The sequence below is a fragment of the Lytechinus variegatus genome, chromosome 4 (genome assembly GCF_018143015.1).
Source record: "Lytechinus variegatus isolate NC3 chromosome 4, Lvar_3.0, whole genome shotgun sequence".
Taxonomy (NCBI): Eukaryota; Metazoa; Echinodermata; class Echinoidea; order Temnopleuroida; family Toxopneustidae; genus Lytechinus; species Lytechinus variegatus.
Window position 1 is genome coordinate 45,210,009 of NC_054743.1, and position 22,490 is coordinate 45,232,498.

Here is a 22,490-nt window from a genome sequence, read left to right on the forward strand (position 1 = left end):
TGCGCCTGTAATCCAACCTATGTGGGGAAGTTACAAATTGATGCAGAGGTTCGAGGTTCGAGCCCTAGTCACGTCTTTCGGATGGTGACGTTAAAGGTCGGTCCCAGACGTAAATAATCTGATTGAGACACGTCTGACTAAACTCAAACACACACACACACACACGTTTGCCCCTGGAAAGATTAAACCTCAAGATGTTGATGGACCTGAATCCACCGACGGGACAGCCTTACTCCGAAACTCTGGTACGGGTGTGGGAGGGGGCTCTTCTTTCTTTGCCTGTCTCTCTTTCAGTCATTTCTTTGCTATTTAACTCTTAGCTCTTTATGCGCCTTGAGCACTCTACAGAGTGGATTTGGCGCTTTACAGGTCTCATTATTATTATTATTATTTCAAATCAGTTTTTTTTCCTATCTTATCACTTCTTGATCACAAAAATCCTCTCTCTCTCTTTACTTAACGGGTCAATATAACCTAAGAAAATATATCTTAGGCCACTGAGATTATTGGAATTGTAACTAATAAAAAAAAATGCTGAATATATTACAAATGGTGCTTGGTACACTGAAAATTTAAAGTACCGAAGAACTTGTTAAAACGTTATCCCCTCTTGCTAGAATGATTTTCTTTTATATAACATCTCATAGATCGTCGATCAACAACTTTATCGTTTACGGGAAGTAATCCCATATTGTGTGCTGATATCTTATTCCTCAGTTTTTTGTTTTATATGTATTTAAAGGTTTTGTGTTTTTTTTCATAAAAAAATGAATGAATATACAAGAAATAATAATAATTAACAAGTGGAATGCCTCTGACCGTCTCACCTGCATCACGCGATTCAACATAGCAGCAGTGCTGACTTTGAAAACTACTATAACTCGCACAAGATGTTAAGTGATACTTGGTTACTCTTATTTCCACGTTTTATGAACTAGACCAATACACTTACAGAGATGGGATGGTAATTCAACAAATACCCCCAATGTGGCCAAAATTCATTGACCTCACATGACCTTTGACCTTGATCATGTGACCTGAACTTGCACAGGATATTCAGTGATACTTTATTACTCTTATGTCCAAGTTTCAAAAGTCAGATCAATAAACTTGCAAAGTTATGATGGTAATTTAACAGATACCCCCATTATGGCCAAAGTTCATTGACCTTTGACCTTGGTCATGTGACTTAAAATGCACACAGGATGTTCAGTGATACTTGATTACTCCTATGTCCAAGTTTTATGAACTAGACCAACATACTTTCAAAGTTATGATGGTAATTCAACAAAAAAAGAACAATTCGGCCAAAGTTCATTGATCCTAAATGACCTTTGACCTTGATCATGTGACCTGAAACTTACCCAGGATGCTAAGTGATACTTGATTACTACTATGTCCACGTTTCATGAATCAGTCCAAAACCTTTTTAAGTTTTGATTGTAATTCATCAGATTCCCACAACATGGTCTAAGTTCATTGACCCTAAATGACCTTTGACCTTGGTCATGTGACATGAAACTCTAATAGGATGTTGAGTAATACTTGATCAACCTTATGGCCAAGTTTCATGAACTAGGTTTTTATACTTTCTAAGTTATGATGTCATTTCAAAAACTTAACCTTAGGTTAAGATTTGATGTTGACGCCGTCGCCGTCGGAAAAGCGGCGCCTATAGTCTCACTCTGCTATGCAGGTGAGACAAAAAGACGTAATAAAAATAATACTGAATAAAATTGTTACCCTACTTCTCATACAGTGGGTGGCAAAAACAGCCAATCATGACTTATTGCCAAATAAAAACATGGAATGGAATGGTTATCCCCTCTTGTTAGAATGTTTTTCTTTTATATAATATATCATAGATCGTCAATCAACAACTTTATCGTTTTCGGGAAGTAATCCCCCTATTGGTTACTGATATCTTATTTCTCAGGGTTTTTTTTTCATATGTATTTTAATGTTTTGTTATTTAGGTTTTTTCATAGAAAAAAGGAAGGAATATACAAGAAATTATTTTTTTTGAAGGACAAGTCCACCCCAACAAAAACTTGATTTGAATAAAAAGAGAAAAATTCAACAAGCATAACACTAAAATTTCATCAAAATCGGATGTAAAATAAGAAAGTTATGGCATTTTAATGTTTCGCTTCATTTCACAAAACAGTTATATGCACATCTCGGTCGGTATGAAATGAGGAACAGATGACATCATTCACTATTTCTTTTGTTTTTTATTGTTTGAAATATGAAATATTTTTATTTTCTCGTCATTGTCATGTGAAATGAAGTTTCTTTCCTCCCTGAACACGTGGAATTCTATTATTTTAACATTTTGTGCTTCAGGCAAGGAGGTCCTAATCATCAAATTCGTAAAAATTGAAATATTATATAATTCAAACAATAGAAAACAAAAAAAAATAGTGAGTGAGTGACATCATCGACTCTCTCATTTGGATGTAGCTGGCTCATTCATATAATTTGTTGTTGTTGTTGTGTTTTTAAAGGACAAGTCCACCCCAAAGAAAACTTAATTTGAATAAAAAGAGAAAAATTCAAAAAGCATAACACTCAAAATTTCATCAAAATTGGATGTAAAATAAGAAAGTTTCGCTTCATTTCACAAAAAAGTTATATAAACGAGCCAGTTACATCCAAATGAGAGAGTCGATGATGTCACTCACTATTTCTTTTGTTTTTTATTGTTTGAAATATGAAATATTTTTATTTTCTCGTCATTGTCATGTGAAATGAAGTTTCTTTCCTCCCAGAACACGTGGAATTCCATTATTTTAACATTTTGTGCTTCAGGCAAGGAGGTCCTAATCATCAAATTCGTAAAAATTGAAATATTGTATAATTCAAACAATAGAAAACAAAAAAAATAGTGAGTGAGTGACGTCATCGACTTTCTCATTTGGATGTAACTGGCTCGTTCATATATATCTTTTTAAAAATAAGCAAAACTTCGAAATGTCATAACTTTCTTATTTTATATCCGATTTTGATGAAATTTTCAGCATTGTGCTTGTCTGATTTTTCTCTATTGATTAAAATCAACATTTTTCTGAGGTGGACTTGACCTTTAATGACTTTTATAACCGGGTCTAACAGAAATACTACGCTATATTTCCATGTTATTCAACATAAATAGGATCGTGGGTCTTTGTTTTTTATAATTATTATAATTTTTGAAATAAATGGATCTGGAAAAAAGACTTTGGACTTATATTATAATTTTTTAATTAACCGGGTCTGAAAAAAAGATTTCGCATGTTTGTGCTATATAAACACATTACTATAAAGTTTCAGCTTTTAGTTACCGGGTCTGGAGCAAACACTATGCTTGATTTTCAATTTACCATTAGCGTCTGGAGAAAAGACTAAGCTCGATTCTCATTTTTATTCCACTGGAATATCATTAATGTATCTCATTTGGGACTAAAATTATAATTTTTGAAATAACCGGGTCTGGAAAAAAGACTTTGGATTTATATCATGATTTTTTTAAACAACCGGGCCTGGAAAAAAGATTTTGGATTCATATCATGATTTTTTAAACAACAGGGTCTGGAAAAAGACTTTGGACTTATATTATTATTTTTTAAACAACCGGGTCTGGAATAAAGACTTTTGATTTATATCATAATTTTTGAAACAACCGGGTCTGGAATAAAGACTTTGGGCTCATGTTATTATTTTCGAAACAACCGGGTCTGGAAAAAGACTTTGGATTTATATTATAATTTTTGAAACAACCGGGTCTGGAATAAAGACTTTTGATTTATATTATAATTTTTGAAACAACAGGGTCTGGAATAAAGACTTTGGGCTCATATTATTATTTTTTAAACAACCGGGTCTGGAATAAAGACTTTGGACTTATATTATCATTTTTGAAACAATCGGGTCTGGAATAAAGACTTTGGACTTATATTATTATTTTTCAAACAACCGGGTCTGGAATAAAGATTTTTGATTTATATTATAATTTTTGAAACAACAGGGTCTGGAAGAAGACTTTGGATTTATATTATAATTTTTGAAACAACAGGGTCTGGAGAAAAGACTTTGGACTTACATTATCATTTTTGAAACAATCGGGTCTGGAATACCGACTTTAGGTTCATATAATTATTTTTAAACAACTGGGTCTGGAATAAAGACTTTGTACTTATATTATAATTTTTGAAACAACCGGGTCTGGAATAAAGACTTTGGGCTCATATTATTATTTTTGAAACAACCGGGTCTGGAATAAAGACTTTGGATTTATATTATAATTTTTGAAACAACCGGGTCTGGAATAAAGACTTTGGATTTATATTATAATTTGTTAATTAACCGGGTCAGGAAAAGAGACTTTGCACTTTTGTGCTTTATGAACGCGTTACTATACGATTTTAGTTCAGAACGGATTTGCCAAAAATCCCTTCAAATTTATTACATTTGTGGGTAAAGTCATTATTACATTTGTGGGCGATCAAAAATTATTACATTTGTGGGTAAAGTGCATTATTACATTTGTGGGTGAAATTATTACATTTGTGGGTAAAGTGTTATTACATTTGTGGGCGTTATTACATTTGTGGGTAAAGTGTTATTACATTTGTGGGCGTTATTACATTTGTGGGCGATTATTACATTTGTGGGTGTAACAGTCCCCAGTCTCCATAAACTAGATTTATAAGCTTTTAAACTTATGATGCCAATTCAACACGGCCAAAGTTAATTGACCCTAAATGACCTTTGATCTTGGTCATGTGACCTGAAACAAGCACAAGATATTCAGGGATACATGGTTACTGTTAAGTCCCAAGTTTGTATGAACTAGATCTATAAACTTTTAAAGTTATAATGACAATTCCAAAAATAACTCCAACATTATCAAAGTCCGTTGACCCTAAATGACCGTTGACTTTGGTAATGTGACCTGAAAATCGCAAAGGATGTTGAGGGATACATAATTGCTCTTATGTCTAAGTTTCATCAACTAGTTTCATGAAATTTCAAAGTTATGATGACGATTTAAAAAACTACCCCCAACATGGTAAAAGTTCTTTGACCCTTAGTGACCTTTGACCTTAGTCGTGTGACCTGAAACTTTGGCAGAATCTTTTAATGTACACTATCACCCTTATGCCCAAGTTTCATGAACTAGGTCTATACACTTTTGAAGTTATGACGACATTAAAAAATAATAACCTTGGTTAAGATTTCGATATTGATTCCCCAACATGGTCTAAGTTCATCGACCCTAAATGATCTTAGTCATGTGACCTGAAACTAAGGCAGGAAGTTAAGTAATACGTGGTTACTCATATGTCCAAGTTTTATGCAGGCGAGACAAAAGGAAGCCTTCAAAATATTTTTTGCCATGTTTTTAGCTTTTGAAATTTATTTCTCACTATTGAACTTAAATCAATAGAGAATTGCAAATTGCAAGCGGTTTATCATACAAAATATAACCAATATGCTTGTATGTCTCAACCGTTACATGAAATGTTTGTTGTGCATTATAATAAATTGAAATAAGAAAATGAAACATTGTTCAATTTTGTCGGTATTGAAAAATTATATTGAGTCTGGTCCTTTGATCACATTTTAATAACACTTCAAGAAAAAAAATCATTACAAAGTGGAATTGACAATTGAATAGTTTAGTTGCAAAAAGGGGTTAGGTCCACTTATGACCATTCCGAGAAAAAAAACAGGGTTTTTTATCCTCCCTTACTGCAATATTCTTATGAGAAACTAATTTTTCATGATGTATTATCCTATCATGTGAACATAAAATTGGGTATAAAGAAATCTACCTGTCTTATTTTTTTTCTATATATACACAACAAAAAAATAAGTCCCCCCTTGAACAAACATCAATAATTTCCGAACCAATGCGAGTTTTTGATATATTTTTACATGAGCGTGCAGGTGATTTTATAAGCTATCATCTGAGTAAATGTTATGGACGTATTTTACGTCATGCTTCAGTGAGCACCGTCAGAAGGCAAAAATGTCACTTTTCAAAAGTCACAGCCAAAAATCATGACTTTGATTCCATTTTATTGGAACTGATTTGCTATAGTTTGATTTTTTACACATTTTCATCAATAAAAATGATAAAATATGATGACAGTTATTTTGGGGAATAGTTTGTTCAACAATATTCATCGTTTCACGGTTCAATGAACATTTATTGAAAAAATACGATTTTCAAATATCATAGATAAGACTTGTTTCATTTTGGTAACTGACACTGATCTTTTATTATTTTTTCGTTACGTTCAGTGGCGTAGCTACGTGGGGCCTGGGGGGCACGTGCCCCCTGAGATTTGGTGTGCCCCCCCCCAGGTGCCCCCCTGAAAAAAAATTCGAGAGCAAACAAAAAGGGAGAAAAAAGAAAAGAAAAAGGGAAAAGAAGAAGAAAAAAGGTGGAAAATAAGAGAAGGAAGACGGGGGAATGAAATAATGTGAGGGGAAGACTTGCAAAAAAAACTTTCATGTTACTATTAAAAAAAATTGCTTGCGCTTCGCGCCAGGATTGCCTGTTCGATGAGATTCATATCTTGCTCAATAGGCTGATATGGAGCAAATTTTGAAGTCAATATACAAAACATATTCTAGCTCGAACATCGACATTTAAGTGCTGTGTAAAATGTCTGTTTTATGGTCTCCATATCATCTTTTTAAGCTCACGCTGCGTGGTCACATTGTTTGATTTGTCAAGTTCCTATTGTCTACGTGTATTCCATAATGTTCCATTAAAAAACGTATTCAGAATGCCTAGATTCTAGGTCTAAATCTAAAACATGCACAATAGCCTCCATGCTCTTTATTTAAAGTGTACTTAAATTATCCAGTTTCACATCAGAATATCAAAGATTGTCTGCTCACGCTTCACGATCGCATTATTAATGATACTCAATTAACCATATCATATTTATGATTTACAAAATATGAATTGAGTGTCCCGCTTTTAGGTCTAAATTCTCAATTTTCTTCCTCTCGCGCTTCGCGCTCGCATCAATTGTTTAGTTATACATACTTATCCCATTTATTGATTCAAAAAGTGCTTGGAATGACCATATTTTTAGGTGGTAATATCAAAATATTTTGCTCGCGCTTCGCGCTCGCATTATTGAAATAAATCATTTTCGTTGGTAACTGAAAGCAGTCTTTAACAGGTCCTTTTTCGATAATGCTAGAACAGTTAATAAAAATTTCTGCTCGCGCATGGCGTTCGCAGTAATCATCTAGTTACATACGAATCTTGTTTAGGTTCACACATAACATTGCCCAGGATATTCAATTTTCAGGAAAAAATACATGAAAGTAAAAAATCGTTCGCGCTTCGCGCTCGCACTTTTTATGAGGCTTGTAAGATTATTTCATGCTTGTGTTGTTTTATAAGAATAAGACTAGAAGTGACTGATAGGGGAAAACAATAGGTGAAGATAATTCGGACCCCGTCCCCTATTGGCGAAAGTCGGATCCGCCCTTGTAACACATACACCCACCGGAAAAAATGGTGCCCCCCTGAAAAGCAAGGACCCCCAGGAAAAAAATCCTAGCTACGCCACTGGTTACGTTCATGACCAATTAACAAGCTTCAATTATTCAAAACTTGTTACAAGCTATTACACAAGGTTCATTTTGTAGTGCAGCCCTGTGCAACCCCTATGTCAGGTGTATGTAAATAAGTACCAAAAAGCTAACAGTCCCAAGAGTTAAAAGAGTAACTAAATAATGTTCAAAATAATTTTGCGATGTTCTTATGATAGATCTAGCTATTGAAATTCAAACGAAACGAAATTCCAAGCGGCTTATAAATGTAGCCAATATGATTGTTTATCTTAACGGGTGAATAAAATATTTATAATACGTTAGAATGAATTGAAATCAGATAGTGAAACATTGTTCGATTTTGTTGTAATGACACCATTACGTCTGGTCCTTTAATCACAATGCATGTTTAATCCGAACAATATACCCAATAGCCTTCATTTCTTTCACCACTATAACGCCACGATGCAAATATTCTGAAATTAAAAATTTGTTTGAAATTCATATACATTTATTTTTGAGCGAGTAGTTCATTTTTTATCACAATATATTATTATGCCAAATGCATGTTGTATAATAGTTATCATGTTACATGACTTTTCTTGGGTATTTTTTACTATTGACTATTAAATCACAATTGATTTTAATAACAATCCAATAAGAGATTCATTGCAAGGTGGAATCGACAGTTTTAGTTTATATAAGGCATCATAGCCTCATGAGACAATTAAAAGACCATGATGGTTTCATTAAGTACTCTCCCTTTATATAAAAACATCCTTATAACTAATTACCTTTGCAGTTGATGCCATCGACGATACTGTTGAGTAGAAGTCATCATGATACTGACCGGAGAGTGTGAGGTTCTTCAGTTGATTCATCTTACAGATGTACTGAGCAAGATCACGTGATGCAGACGGACGTTGACTGAGATTCTCATTGTGATGAAGAATCTCACTCTGATATAATAGTAACGTGAAAATAAAATTAAAATTTCTTGACATTCCTTGCACTCGAGTGGGTATTGAGATCATAACGACCATATCAATAATTAATCCCATCAACACATGGACACACTAACGTTGTATGACAGTATTTATTGTAAAAGAAATCAATGCAATATAAAAAGAATGGAGAAGTGTTCTACATTCCCTTTTTCGTGTCTTCTATAATATCCTAACCCTCATTTGGGAAGTTATCATCCCTATTATTCATTGAAAATAGAAATAAAACGTGTTTCAAGCTGATGCACAACCCTATGCAACCGGTATGTACAGAAGTACCAAAAAGCTAACAGTCCCGAAAGTTAAAAGAGTAACAAAATAATGTTTAAAATAATTTTGCGATTTCTTTAGATCTACTTATTGAAATTCAAACAAAACGGAATTCAAAGCGGCTTATTTTATAAAATGTAGCCAATATGATTGTTTGTCTTAACTGTTGAATAAAATATTCATAATACATTAAAATGAATTGAAATCAGAAAGTGATACATTGTTCGATTTTGTTGTAATAACCCCTTACGTCTGGTCCTTTAATCACAATGCATGTTAAATCCGAACAATATACCCTATAGCCTTCATTTCTTTCACCACGATAATGACACGTTGCAAATATTCTGAAATAAATCATTTGTTTGAAATACATAAACATTTATTTTTGAGCGAGTAGTGCATTTTTATCACAATATGTCACTATGCCAAATGCATGTTGTATATTGGTTATCATGTTAATTGACTTTTATTTGGTCCTTTTTACTCTTGACTATTAAATCACAATTGATTTTAATAACAATCCAATAAGAGATTCATTGCAAGGTGGAATTGACAGTTTTAGTTTATATAAGGCATAATGGCCTCATGAGACAATTAAAAGACCATTATGGTTTCATTACGTACTCTAATTTCACCTGTAAGAATCTCCTAATAAATATTACCTTTGCTGTTGATGCCATCGACAATGATGTTGAGTAGAAGTCATCATGATACTGACCGTAGAGTGTGAGGTTCTTCAGATGATTCATCTTACAGATGAACTGAGCAAGATCACGTGATGCAGACGGACGTTGACTGAGATTCTCTTTGGGTTGAAGATCCTCAATCTGATATAATAGTAACGTGAAAATGAAATTAAAATTTATTTAGATTCATTGCACTCGAATGTGTATTGAAATCATATCAACCATATTGATAATTGATCCCATCAACACATGGACACACTAACGTTGGATGACAGTATTTTTTGCAAAAGAAATTGATGTCATATATATATAAAAAAAAAAATAATGAAGATATGTTCTACATTCACTTTTTCGTGTCTTCTATAATACCATAACCCTCATTTAGGAAGTTATCATCCCGATTATTCACTGAAAATAGATATAGAAATAAAACTTGTTACAAGCTGATACACAAGGTTCATTTTCTAGTGCAGCCCTATATGCAACCGGTATGTACAGAGTACCAAAAAGCTAACAGTCCCAATAGTTAAAAGAGTAACTAAATAATGTTCAAAGTAATTTTGCGATATTATCATGATAGATCTAGTTATTGAAATTCAAACAAAACGAAATTCCAAGCGGCTTATAAATGTAGCCAATATGATTGTTTATCTTAACGGGTGAATAAAATATTTATAATACATTAGAATGAATTGAATCAGATAGTGAAACATTGTTCGATTTTGTTGTAATGACACCATTACGTCTGCTCCTTTAATCACAATGCATGTTTAATTCGAACAATATACCCAATAGCCTTCATATCTTTCACCACTATAACGCCACGATGCAAATATTCTGAAATTAATAATTTGTTTGAAATACATATACATTTATTTTTGAGCGAGTAGTGCATTTTTTATCACAATATATTATTATGCCAAATGCATAAATGACTTTTCTTGGGTATTTTTTACTATTGACTATTAGATCACAATTGATTTTAATAACAATCCGATAAGAGATTCATTGCAAGGTGGAATTGACAGTTTTAGTTTATATAAGGCATAATGGCCTCATGAGACAATTAAAAGACCATAATGGTTTCATTAAGTACTCTTACTTCACCTGTAAGAATCTCCTAATAAATATTACCTTTGCTGTTGATGCCATCGACAATGATGTTGAGTAGAAGTCATCATGATACTGACCGGAGAGTGTGAGGTTCTTCAGATGATTCATCTTACAGATGTACTGAGCGAGATCACGTGATGCAGACGGACGTTGACTGAGATTCTCATTGTGATGAAGAATCTCAATCTGAAATAATAGTAACGTGAAAATGAAATTAAAATTTCTTTACATTCCTTGCACTCGAGTGTGTATTGAAATCATATCAACTATATTAATAATTAATCCCATCAACACATGGACACACTTTCGTTGTATGACAGTATTTATTGTAAAAGAAATCGATGCGATATAAAATAAAAACACAATGGAGATATGTTCTACATTCCATTTCGTGTCTTCTATAATACCATAACCCTCATTGGGAAGTTATCTTCCCGATTATTCACTGAAAATAGAAATAAAACTTGTTACAAGCTGATACACAAGGTTCATTTTCAAGTGCAGCCCTATATGCAACCGGTATGTACAGAAGTACCAAAAAGCTAACAGTCCCAATAGTTAAAAGAGTAACAAAATAATGTTCAAAATAATTTTGCGATTTCTTTAGATCTACTTATTGAAATTCAAACAAAACGGAATTCCGGCTTAATGTATAAAATGTAGCCAACATGATTTCATGTGTTAACTGTTGAATAAAATATTCAAAATACAGAATGAATTGAAATCAGAAAGTGAAACATAGTTCGATTTTGTTGTAATAACACCATTAAGTCTGGTCCTTTAATCACAATGCATGTTCAATCCGAACAATATACCCATTAGCCTTCATTTCTTTCACCACTATAATGCCACGATGCAAAATTCTGAAATGAATAATTTGTTTGAAATACATATACATTTATTTTTGAGCGAGTAGTGCATTTTTTTCACAATATGTCATTATGCCAAATGCATGTTGTAAAGTGGTTATCATGTTCAATGACTTTTATTGGGTCCTTTTTACTGTTGACTATTAAATGACAATTGATTTTAATAACAGTCCCAAAAGAGATTTTCATTGAAGGGTGGAATCGACAATTTTAGTTTATATAAGGCATAATGGCCTCATGAGACAATTAAGAAAACCATTATGGTTTAATTACGTACTCTTATTTCACATGTAAAAATCTCCTAATAACTAATTACCTTTGCTGTTGATGCCATCGACGATGCTGTTGAGTAGGAGTCATCATGATAAAGACCGTAGAGTGTGAGGTTCTTCAGATGATTCATCTTACAGATGAACTGAGCAAGATCACGTGATGCAGACGGACGTTGACTGAGATTCTCATTGTGATGAAGAATCTCAATCTGATATAATAGTAACGTGAAAATAAAATTAAAATTTCTTTACATTCCTTGCACTCGAGTTTGTATTGAAATCATAACGACCATAATAATAACAACACATGGACACACTAACGTTGTATGACAGTATTTATTGTAAAAGAAATCAATGCAATATGAAAAAAAGTGGAATGCCTCTGGCCGTCTCACCTGCATCACGCGGTTCAATATAGCAGCAGTGCTGACTTTGAATACTACTCTAACTCGCACAAGATGTTCAGTGATACATGGTTACTCTTATATCCACTTTTTATGAACTAGACCAATAAACTTACAGAGATATGATGGTTATTCAACAAAAAAACCCCAGCATGGCCAAAGTTCACTGACCTTACATGACCTTTGACCTTGATCATGTGACCTGAAACTCGCACAGGATGTTCAGTGATTCTTGATTAGTCTTATGTACAAGTTTCATGAATCAGATCCATAAACTTTCAAAGTTATGATGGTAATTCAACAGATAGGCCTATATCCAATTCGGAGAAAATTCATTGACCTTTGACCTTGGTCATGTGACCTGAAATGCGCACAGGATGTTCAGTGATACTTGATTACTCTAATGTCCAAGTTTAATGAACTAGACCAATAAACTTTCAAAGTTATGATGGTAATTCAACAGACACCCCCCGATTCGGCCAAAGTTCATTGACCCTAAATGACCGTTGACCTTAATCATTAGACCTGAAACTTGCACAAAATGTTTACTGATGCTTGATTACTATTATGTCAAAGTTTCATGAATCAGATCCATAAACTTTCAAAGTTATGATGGGAATTCAAAAGATATCCCCAATTTGGCCAAAGTTCATTGACCCTAAATTACCTTTGACCTTGGTCATGTGACGTGAAACTCATGCAGTATGTTTCGTGATACTTGATTAACCTTATGTCAAAGTTTCATGAACTAGGTCCATATATTTTCTAAGTTATGATGACATTTCAAAAACTTAACCTCAGGTTAAGATTTCGATGTTGATTCCTCCAACATGGTCTAAGTTCATTGACCCTAAATGACCTTTGACCTTAGTCATGTGACATGAAACTCTAATAGGATGTTCAGTAATACTTGATTAACCTTATGGCAAAGTTTTATTAAATAGGTCCATATACTTTTTAAGTTATGACGTCATTTCAAAAACTTAACCTCAGGTTAACATTTGATGTTGATGCCGCCGCCGTCGCCGTCGGAAAAGCGGCGCCTATAGTCTTACTCTGCTTCGCAGGTGAGACAAAAAATGGAGATGTGTTCTACATTCCCTTTTTCGTGTCTTCTATAATATCCTAACCCTCATTTGGGAAGTTATCACCCATATTATTCATTGAAAATAGAAATAAAACGTGTTTCAAGCTGTTACACTAGGTTCATTTTGCATTTGGGAAGTTAACACCCCGATTATTCACTGAAAATAGAAATAGAACTTGATACAAGCTGTTACAAAAGGTTCATTTTGTAGCCCAGCCCTATGCAACCTTTACATGTATGTACAGAAGTACCAAAAAGATGACAGTCCCGAGAGTTAAAAGAGTAACAAAATAATGTTCAAAATAATTTTGCGATGTTCTTATGATAGATCTACTTATTGAAATTCAAACAAAACGGAATTCCGGCTTAATGTATAAAATGTAGCCAATATGATTTCCTATCTTAACCGTTGAATAAAAATTCAAAATACAGTAGAATGAATTGAAATCAGAAAGTGAAACATTGTTCGACTTTGTTGTAATAACACCATTAAGTCTGGTCCTTTAATCACAATGCATGTTCAATCCTGAAAAATATACCCATTAGCCTTCATTTCTTTCACCACTATAATGCCACGCTGCAAATATTCTGAAATGAATAATTTGTTTGAAATACATATACATTTATTTTTGAGCGAGTAGTGCATTTTTTTCACAATATGTCATTATGCCAAATGCATGTTGTAAAGTGGTTATCATGTTCAATGACTTTTATTGGGTCCTTTTTACTGTTGACTATTAAATGACAATTGATTTTAATAACAGTCCCAAAAGAGATTTTCATTGAAGGATGGAATCGACAATTTTAGTTTATATAAGGCATAATGGCCACATGAGACAATTAGAAGACCATTATGGTTTCATTACGTACTCTTACTTCACCTGTAAGAATCTCCTAATAAATATTACCTTTGCTGTTGATGCCATCGACGATGCTGTTGAGTAGAAGTCATCATGATACTGACCGGAGAGTGTGAGGTCCTTCAGATGATTCATCTTACAGATGAACTGAGCGAGATCACGTGATGAAGACGGACGTTGACTGAGATTCTCATTGTGATGAAGAATCTCAATCTGATATAATATTAACATGAAAATTAAATTTAAAATTACATTGCATTCCTATATACTCCAGTTTGTCTTGAAATCATATTGACCCTATTTATATTTAATTTCATCATCACAAGAACACATTAACGTTGCATGACAGTATTTATGGTATAAAAAAATCGATGCAATATATAAAAAAATGGAAATATGCTCTCCATCGCATTTTGCGTGTCTTCTATAATACCATAACCCTCATTTGGGAAATTATCATCCCGATTATTCACTGAAAATAGATATAGAAATAAAACTTGTTACAAGCTGATACACAAGGTTCATTTTGTAGTCCAGCCCTATATGCAACCGCTATGTACAGAAGTACCAAAAAGCTAACAGTCCCGAGAGTTTAAAGAGTAACTAAATAATGTTCAAAGTAATTTTGCGATATTATCATGATAGATCTAGTTATTGAAATTCAAACAAAACGAAATTCCAAGCGGCTTATAAATGTAGCCAATATGATTGTTTATCTTAACGGGTGAATAAAATATTTATAATACATAAGAATTAATTGAAATCAGATAGTGAAACATTGTTCGATTTTGTTGTAATGACACCATTACGTCTGCTCCTTTAATCACAATGCATGTTTAATCCGAACAATATACCCAATAGCCTTCATTTCTTTCACCACTATAACGCCACGATGCAAATATTCTGAAATTAATAATTTGTTTGAAATACATATACATTTATTTTTGAGCGAGTAGTGCATTTTTATCACGATATATTATTATGCCAAATGCATAAATGACTTTTCTTGGGTATTTTTTACTATTGACTGCTAAATGACAATTGATTTTAATAACAATCCGATAAGAGATTCATTGCAAGGTGGGCTTGACAGTTTTAGTTTATATAAGGCATAATGGCCTCATGAGACAATTAAAAGACCATGATGGTTTCATTACGTACTCTAACTTCACCTCTAAGAATCTCCTAATAAATATTACCTTTGCTGTTGATGCCATCGACAATGCTGTTGAGTAGAAGTCATCATGATACTGACCGGAGAGTGTGAGGTTCTTCAGATGATTCATCTTACAGATGTACTGAGCGAGATCACGTGATGCAGACGGACGTTGACTGAGATTCTCTTTGGGTTGAAGATCCTCAATCTGATATAATAGTAACGTGAAAATGAAATTAAAATTTATTTAGATTCATTGCACTCGAGTGTGTATTGAAATCATATCAACCATATTGATAATTGATCCCATCAACACATGGACACACTAACGTTGTGTGACAGTATTTTTTTGCAAAAGAAATTGATGCCATATATATATATAAAAAAACAATGGAGATATGTTCTACATTCACTTTTTCGTGTCTTCTATAATACCCTAACCCTCATTTAGGAAGTTATCATCCCTATTATTCACTAAAAATAGATATAGAAATAAAACTTGTTACAAGCTGATACACAAGGTTCATTTTCAAGTGCAGCCCTATGCAACCGCTATGTACAGAAGTACCAAAAAGCTAACAGTCCCGAGAGTTTAAAGAGTAACTAAATAATGTTCAAAATAATTTTGCGATGTTCTTATGATAGAACTAGTTATTAGTATTGAAATTCAAACAAAACGGTTATTCCAAGCGGCTTATTGTACAAGATGTAGCCAATATGTTTGTATGTCTTAACTGTTAAATAAAATATTCATAATACATTAGAATGAATTGAAATCAGAAAGTAAAACATTGTTCGATTTTGTTGTAATTACCCCTTACGTCTGGTCCTTTAATCACAATGCATGTTAAATCCGGACAATATACCCAATAGCCTTCATTTCCTTTACCACTATAATAATGCCACGATGCAAATATTCTGAAATTAATAATTTGTTTGAAATGCATATACATTTATCGTTGAGCAAGTAGTGCATTTTTTTCCACAATATGTCATTATGCCAAATGCATGTAGTAAAGTGGTTGTCATGTTAAATGACTTTCATTGGGTCCTTTTTACTGTTGACTATTAAATGACTATTGATTTTAATAACAGTCCCAAAAGAGATTTTTACTGCAAGGTGGACTTGACAGTTTTAGTTTATATAAGGCATAATGACCTATTGAGACAATTAGAAAACCATTATCGTTTCATTATACGTACTCTTACTTCACATATAAAAACACCCTAATAACTAATTACCTTTGCAATTGATGCCATCGACAATGATGTTGAGTAGAATTCATCATGATACTGACCGTAGAGTGTGAGGTTCTTCAAATGATTCATCTTACAGATGAACTGAGCAAGATCATGTGATGAAGACGGACGTTCACTGAGATTCTCATTGTAATGAAGAATCTCAATCTGATATAATAGTAACGTGAAAATAAAATTGAAATTTCTTTTCATTCATTGCACTCGAGTGGGTATTGAAATCAAATCAGCCATATTAATTATTAATTCCATCAACACATGGATACACTAACGTTGTATGACAGTATTTATGGTAAAAGAAATTGATGCAATATAAAAAATGGAAATATGTTCTACATTCACTTTTTCGTGTCTTCTATAATACCATACCCCTCATTTGGGAAGCTATCATCCCGATTATTCACTGAAAATAGAAATAAAAGTTGTTACAAGCTGTTACACAAGGTTCATTTTGTAGTCCAGCCCTATGCAACCGCTACATAACAATTTTGACACCCAAATTTAAATTTTAACACTTAGGAAGCGCAACCTTTACCCTTTTTTGTGCCAGCAGGATCTGAGGAAATAACTGAATCTAAACAAAAGCTTACATTAGACATTTGCAACATTTTATGACTAAGTCTTAATCATTTATTGTGGGTTTACATTTTATTTTTCATTTAATACCTTTTCTCCACACTTTTCCAAAGCTTGACAATGATTGACAAAATGAAAATCAATGCTAAACTATTTAACGTAAATTATAGCTTAGTGTAACACAAATATCGTCACGATTGCTCGGTGTGTGGGTGAGTGGGGTGGGACGCAATGGCACTCTTCGAAGTGCTTTGGAAAAGGAAACAAGTAAAGAAAGGTAAATAATATCTTCAAATCAATTTTACTAGCAAAATTTCATGTGTTCTTCATGATTAAGTTCTACTTTTATTCGCATAACTATTTCAAAGTACTGCGCAAATCATTTTTCACTAACTGTTCAAAAGTGGTGGTCACTCATACTGAATTATTTTTACAGTCATTACGTTAATTACTGAAATGGATCCATACCAATGTTAAAATGTGGAAAAATCTTCAGGATATTACAAATGTATAACTTTGCAGGATATTTTTCAAAGTGTTAACTTTTTTATATGCACTATATAATACCATACCCCTTATTTGGGAAATTATCATGCTGCATATTCAACTGAAAATAGAAATAGAACTAAAAATTCATAACGATTTTCATCAAAAAAAATAAAAGGAATTCAAATAGAAGAACAAATCATTGTTGGATTATTAGTAGTAATAATGTACACTATTTTACTCTGGTCCTTGGATCACGATGCTTGTTTCTTCCGAATAATAATCCTGATAGCCTTCATTTCTTGCACCACCTTACTACTACACTGCAATTATATTGAAATTAATGATTGGTATAATATACAGAATACAAATATTGTTGATCGAGATGTGTATTTTGTTTATCACAATATGTCGAATGCATGTTGTATCATTGTTAATCAGTAATCCATGTCCGTTCATCATCTAATTGTTCTCTTTTCCTTCAAACCGCTGTGGCGGCTTGGGCGGGTGTGGCGGATAACGAGGGATTCATCTTTATTTTTACACCACCGTTCTACCCCAAAGAGAATAAAAATGTTATTTGTACAATTCATCAAAATGAGGCATAATGGTGCATGGTGCATTTGAGTGTCCGAAAGTCCACACACACAGCTTCAACACAGAGAACAATGGTTTTCATGAACGTAATATTGTAGATATCCGGGTATATCTTTATAACTATCAATAATCTCACACCGGACTGATAATAACGTGACAAGTTTATCCAATTCCATTAATTCGATGTGAATATTATTACAACTTATTCATTATTTACGTCTCGCTGTTCATTTGAGGGTGTCCATGTTAACAACTCCTGCTATGGCAAACGGTCTGAAACCACCCATATTTTCGAGACGCCAGCACCTTTGTTTTCCCACTGGAATATCCTTAAGGGTCAGTGTTATGATACTGCAACAAATAACAAGTAAATTTGATTTTTAATTTCCTCTTTTTATTACAGGAAATAATTATACATAAATAAAATAATGATCTTACATAAATCTCTTGAAGTGTCCGATGTAAAATCCCGAAGTGATGATACTATATCCAAGTAATAATCCAAATGATAAAATCCTAGTTGACTGGCGAAAATTCACAATGATGGCGATGATGAAACTGATGTTGAAGTACGATGAATAATAAGAGTCACTGTAACGAGTTGAAATGTCCGTGAAGACGATGTTGATGATGATTAACAGTCAAATTCAGCAATACATGGGTTGAAGAGTGTTCATTGAACAGGTTGATGATGTTGATGATCTCGATGAGAACTGATAATTTCTCTCTCAAAATAACTGCAAACAGTTCATTGATGGTGGGCAAGTAATTCCACACAATATAGATATTCCAGGTGGAAATAAACTGATATGATCTGGTGAAGTGATCTCATATGATGTGATGTGATCTCCTGCTCTCATATGATGTGATGATGTCCTTAAAGAAACTGCAGCTTTATATACTCATTACAGCTATCCTTCTAGAATTCACTATAATGGAAAGTTCTAGCATTGCCTTCCAAAAGAATATTCTTCCTCTTTCAGGAGCCTTCTTCATTTCTAAAACATTCTTGAATGACCTCATTGAAATCAACATGTGTAAATAACATAGCTAAGCCTATTGTTCATAATCTCTATTCAGAAATAACAATAAAACTCCTTGGCCTTTTAAATAGGCAAGGCCTGCATAATAAAAAGACATTCTGGAACGTTCTTACAAACATGCTGTGGAATGTACTTGATCATTCTAGGCTATTCTTAAAGAGGAAATAACTAATAGATTAATGTAACTGCTTTCATAATATTCTTCTACAATTATTCGTATATATAACATCAGAAAGGTCGAGATTGATTGCTATCCCAATGGTTAATAGATTACCTACAGTTTGATGCGACTGGTATAATGGTTACATCTTATTTTCTCCCGAACTTTGAGATCGAGCAAGCAGAACATGGCATATTTTTTCTACAACGTCACGTGACTAACGTATGATAGTTTCTGTTCCTAGATCCTTTTCATTTGAAACAATTAATACAGTTCAAACAAACTTAATTAACGCATTTAATGTCGAAAGTAACAATGTTCTTGTACTATAAAGCTTTGCATACTGATACTTATAATATAGCTATAGTTTGAGGAAGCAAATAACGAGTCTGGAATTGATTTTGATTAGCAAAGTGTCTGCGTTAGTATAATATAATATATTATACTAGCAGGTTAGCATCGTCTGCTACGTACACAAAATGAGCGAACATGACCGAAAGTAACCATTATGATAAAAAATTATTTTGTAAAGCAGTCTTGTAACTTTTTTTTGTAAAAACTGGGGACTTAAAATAGATTATAATTGCCTTTAAAAGAGTGGACATTCTCAATGACTTGTGCTGTTAACCTCAAATTCAATGGATTGGTAACAATATCAAAACGTTTCAAAACGCATGTATAAAAAATGTTGAATTTAGACAATGAGCAGCATATTCAGGGATAAAGAACGATATATAAATTTATGTTAAGAGGTTTACTATTAAACCTACCATTTTAATTAGCATTTTTAACTAAAAAAATCGTCATAGAACGTAATTTGGTGTTCAATCTGTCATAATTATTAGCCGATAGAATCTAATAAAACTTAATTCCATCTACCCCGTATTAAATATTATATTTTGGCAGGGTTCCGTTCAATTGCAAGCAATATCCTCATTTTATGTGGAGGAAATCATGGCCAAAGTTTGTTGACCCTAAGTTACCTTTGACCATAATCATGTGACACGAAAGTCAGGCAGATTATTTAATAATACACTATTATCCTCATGTCTAAGTTTAATTAATAACTAGTGTATAGGTCAATATACTTTTGAAGTTATGACAACCTTTTAAAATACTTGACCTTGGTTAAGGTTTTGATATTGATTCCCCTAACATGATCTTAGTTCAATGAACTTAAATGACCTTTGATCTAGTCATTTGAATTGAAACACAGGCAGAATGCTTAGTAATATTTTATTACTCTTATGTTCAAGTTTAATGAACTAGGTTCATATACATTCTAAGTTATGATTAAATTTCAAAAACTTACCCTTGGCCAAGATTTCAATGTCGACGACGCCGCCGTTGGATAAGCGACATTATAAAAATGTTTGTTATGTAATGTAACATAAATAATTATAATATAACATTATAATGAATTATATTTTCTTCTTTCCCACAAAGTTTCTCTTCCTTTCTCCCCGTTTCTCCTTTCCCCTTTTCTTTTTTTTTTTTTTGGGGGGGGGGCATGTGCCCCCCATGCCCCCCCCCCGGTAGTTACGCCACTGTATGTCCATATGACAAATACCCCTCCGATACTGTTATCTTTTTTACCACATGATGGTTTAATGGTTTTATTAGAGATTACATTCAAAATGTTTTGACATTCCATCTTAATCCCTTCCCTCCAAATCCCAACATTGATGAATTGGAAGAAACAGGGTTTCTCTTCAATGTTATAATAAGGACAAAAGTATTTCGTTTGGAAATGGTGAACTGGCTCTTTATTTGCATTTTATGATCCAATGATATTGTTTTATTTATTTGTTAAGCGGTATTTTAGGAAGAATTTTCACCAACAAAACAATTATCTCTTGTGATTTTTTTTCATTTCTTCCGTAAAAAGTGGGGGGGGGGGAATGTTTGTACATGCCATACCCCCCTCCTCGAAAAGTGGGGGGATATATCCCCCATCCCCCCGGGATTTACGCCAGTGGGCGAAACAAAAATGCATTTCTTATAGGTACACTACTATTCATACATGTAGATTTGTTTTAAAAAATTGTTGGATTTTGGGTAATTCAGACAAACAAACCTGTAATGCTTTCTTTTGTGTTTCTTTTCTGTTTTATTTTTTGTGCGTTGTTCTATGATTTTTTTTATCAAAATGTAACTTATTCATAATGTACAATGTTATTCTACGTTGATGCTAGACATGATTATGAAATATGTTACTCTGATATTTCTGTATAATTATGAGATGGTTATACCAAAATAAAAGTGTAAAAAAAATAATGTGATTTATTTTCAGTTTATTCTATTTTTATAATGATATAACTATATACAAATTGAATTACCGTTTTTATACAAAACTATGTTATGTATTAATGCAACGCTGTTTAACATATTTAAAAAAGTATTTAAAAATCATAAATAACGAAGTCGTAACATATCAAATCATCAATCAAACATGATTTTTTAACATGTGAAAAACATATAAAGAGGAATGCGTAATATCTTTAAAAAGCATATTTATCTTCCACATCAACATATATATCTGTGCTTGTTTTTAAAATTGCATCATTCCTTGTGGCTGCACTAGCTGGGGGAAATAGTTTCGTTTAAAAAAAAAACGAAAATGACTACGTGAAAAGGATACCTTTGCGGATGATGCTAGGGATGATAACGTTGAATAGAACTCTTCATGAAGTGAGGGACTGGCGTTTCCATATTTATCACCGAGAAGAAGTTCCCTGAGATGAGGCATCTTACAAATGAACTGAGCAAGATCACGTGATGCAGACAGACGTTGACTGAGATCAATGTAATTGATATCAAGACGCTCAATCTGGAATAATAGTGATATAATGAAGAAAGAAAAATACGTCATCAAACAAGGGCTTGAATGAGCCATTATAAATACTCATGTACCTGGATTTGAATGAGAATACTGGGAATTATTTGCTCGAGGTTGGAATGCCGTTACAGTATTTACCAACTATAGCAATTTTGACATTAAAACCAAGGCTGAATAATCCCCTCCATTCTTTCGAAATACAGGCCTGGTATAATTATTGTATCATTTTTTTTTACAATCTACTTTTA

General features: G+C 33.0%; 1 protein-coding gene across 1 annotated transcript in view; it reads right to left on the reverse strand.

Annotated features, from left to right (window-relative positions):
* LOC121412715 overlaps positions 1-16,630 on the reverse strand; it is a 32,591-nt gene extending 15,961 nt beyond the window's left edge. The window contains exons 1-7 of the mRNA XM_041605489.1: positions 16,527-16,630; positions 15,328-15,492; positions 14,177-14,341; positions 11,822-11,986; positions 10,658-10,822; positions 9,500-9,664; positions 8,358-8,522 (exon numbers count right to left, since the gene is read on the reverse strand). Of these exons, the coding sequence (XP_041461423.1) occupies positions 8,358-8,522; positions 9,500-9,664; positions 10,658-10,822; positions 11,822-11,986; positions 14,177-14,341; positions 15,328-15,492; positions 16,527-16,613 (1,077 nt within the window). The 5' untranslated portion in view covers positions 16,614-16,630. The remainder of the gene's footprint in view (positions 1-8,357; positions 8,523-9,499; positions 9,665-10,657; positions 10,823-11,821; positions 11,987-14,176; positions 14,342-15,327; positions 15,493-16,526) is intronic.
* Between the last annotated feature and the right edge of the window lie 5,860 nt (positions 16,631-22,490).